The 2,527-nt window shown below is 36.6% G+C and overlaps 1 protein-coding gene across 1 annotated transcript; it reads right to left on the bottom strand.

The window, feature by feature from the left end:
- Nucleotides 1-277: 277 nt before the first annotated feature.
- Nucleotides 278-2,045, bottom strand: LOC145103112 (cytochrome P450 CYP82D47-like). Its single transcript, XM_079040652.1, has 2 exons — nt 1,053-2,045; nt 278-938 (listed from the first exon to the last, which is right to left on the bottom strand). Exons 1-2 carry the CDS (start codon nt 2,007-2,009, stop codon nt 306-308), a joined length of 1,590 nt encoding a protein of 529 aa, XP_078896778.1. The 5' UTR covers nt 2,010-2,045; the 3' UTR covers nt 278-305.
- Between the last annotated feature and the right edge of the window lie 482 nt (nt 2,046-2,527).

The raw sequence follows: 2,527 nt of genomic DNA on the forward strand, positions 1-2,527 counted from the left end.
CATTATCATATGAAAACATTAATTATCATATGGAAAGTGATCCCTACACAACACATATAAACGAGATGAAAACATTATCATATGGAAAGTGATCCCAACACAACACATATATAAATGAGATGAGCAGAATGCAACCACATGACCAAGCTTTTATTAACTATATAAGTAACAAAAGTACTATAAAACTGTATGAAGATCAATCACGTCCCACATTTGCTGTCCAAATTGGGTTATTTTGCTTGCCCCTACCATAATTGATGGCTTTATGGAGAATGACTGATGGAATGGGATTTGAGCTTGATATATTACGAACCAACATTATACATATTAGAGGATAAACGAGGGCACAAAAGGACGTCAAGTGGTGTTGCTTTGCCATTAGTCATACCCATGCTTTCCGTCATATCAACAGCTTCCTTTGATGGTTTTTTGAGCACAAACTGTTGTATCAAACTAGCTAGCGTTAAACCCAAAGCCTGCAGGGCAAATAAAGCACCAGGGCACATTCTTCTACCACTACCAAAAGGAAGCAATTCATAATGATTTCCCTTGACATCCACATCCTTGTGACTTGTCAAGAATCTCTCAGGCTTGAATTCGGTGGGATCTGACCATATATTTGGGTCACGTTGCATCTTCCAAAGATTCACCAAAAGACGAGTTCCTTTTTGAATGTTGTAGCCACCCACAATGCTATCCTCCAGTAACTCGTGAGGAACAGAGAGAGGTCCAGCTGGGTATAAGCGCAAAGTTTCTTTGATGATGGCTTCGAGGTAGACTAACTTCTTTAGGTCTGACTCCTCCACCACTCTCTCTCTTCCAACATGCTCATCAATTTCATCTTGGGCAGTTTCTAATGCTTTTGGGTTGTTGAGTAACAATGCTAAAGCCCACGTTATTGTCACAGATGTCGTGTCAACACCTGCTACTAGGAGTTGCTGTGAATAGAAATTTACACCAAACGTGGGATTAGGTTATAGCTAGGTAAAAGTTAAGCTGAGAAAAATATTTAAATGAATCACGAAAAAATGAGATAAAAAGCTTGAGTTTACTAGACATGTCGCTTTGATAATTGTATCATGGTCAAAACCCGGGAATTCATCTTCGGAAGCACCTTGAAGAATGGAAATTAACACATGCATGAAGTCTTGATTCCCTTCATGTTGCTTTATAGACTTATTCTCTTGTTTGTGCTCCTTTAACCATCGATCAAAGATATTGTCCAAATCCTTGGCAGTATTCTTCATCACTTTTTTATATCCATCCACATCCAAATAGTTAAGGTAAGGTATAAAATCAGCAACCACAAATGCCCCCATTAACTCAAAGAATTTCCTTACCACAACCTGAAATTGAACCCCTTCTTCATCATTTGGCGAAAACCTCTTTCCAGAAATAATCCTAACCATAATGTTTAGAATCAAGTTCCCAAACCATCGACTCATCTCCACCTTCACCATATCTGAATTTTCACTACGTTTGTTCTTCACCCAACCATCGTATAAATCTTTAATGGATGCTCTAACTTCGGAAGCTCGAATATGTCCAACCATCTCAACTCTTCGTTGAGAAAGAACCTCGGACACGACCATCTTACGCATATTTCGCCAGTAGTCCCCATATGGAGCAAGGCCAAACACGGCATAATTATAGGCCATGATTTTTGTTGCCTCTGTTTTAGGTCGACTTGCAAAGGCCTTGTCGTTAGTAGTAAAGCAGTCCTTAGCAATCGCTGCATCACTTACCACAACAGCTTGATGAACACCAAGCTTGATGGAGAAGATAGGGCCATGTTTTTCTGCCATGTCACCTAAAACCTTGTGAGGTAGCTCAGGTCCACCTAAAAGGTGTAAGTGTCCGATTATCGGCCATGCTCCTTTTGCTTGTGGTGGTTTTTGCTTCTTCCCTGCCTTTACCCTCTTTTTGTGGAGGATATGGAGTAATAAACGGTGTAAAAGAATTGATAATATTGTTACAACAATCGTTGATACTAAGAGGTAGAACTCCATTGGTGAGTGAGCAAATTGGATATGTGATTGTATTTATTTGTGAACCTAAAATGCTAATATATATATATATATATATATATATATATATATATATATATATATATATATATATATATATATATTGTAACTGGTAGATAATATATTTTCTTTCCCATCATTATGGCGGTCCTTCAATGATGAAAACATGTTATTAAAAAAATGACATACTAAATTGGATTTATGTGCATTAAACACGGACAGATGTCAACAAAACAATAAGGTGGTTCCTATTTATTTATATTATATTATTATTTATATTTATATTTATATTATATTATATCTGTTCTAAAGATAAATGTGGACCACCCTCTCTTTTAGTTCCGGTTCATATTTTTTTGTAACGGGTACTGCTGCGTATCTGTCGGACGTTAAACTAATATATCACTTTGTTTAATTTAAAGTTAAAAAAATACTTTGTTTCTTACTAGATTCCTCTACTTCCTATATTCAATTAAAAGATTAGAAACCTCTCTTGTGCA

This window comes from Lactuca serriola, chromosome 4 (genome assembly GCF_051521515.1).
Source record: "Lactuca serriola cultivar US96UC23 chromosome 4, Lser_US96UC23_V15, whole genome shotgun sequence".
Classification (NCBI taxonomy): domain Eukaryota; kingdom Viridiplantae; phylum Streptophyta; class Magnoliopsida; order Asterales; family Asteraceae; genus Lactuca; species Lactuca serriola.

Bases quoted from the DNA above. Each gene is read 5' to 3' on its own strand.
- LOC145103112 (XM_079040652.1), bottom strand. From the start codon at position 2,009: ATGGAGTTCTACCTCTTAGTATCAACGATTGTTGTAACAATATTATCA. The intron at 939-1,052 runs GTAAACTCAAGC...TTCTATTCACAG, and splicing joins TTATCAAAGCGACATGTCTA to CAACTCCTAGTAGCAGGTGT.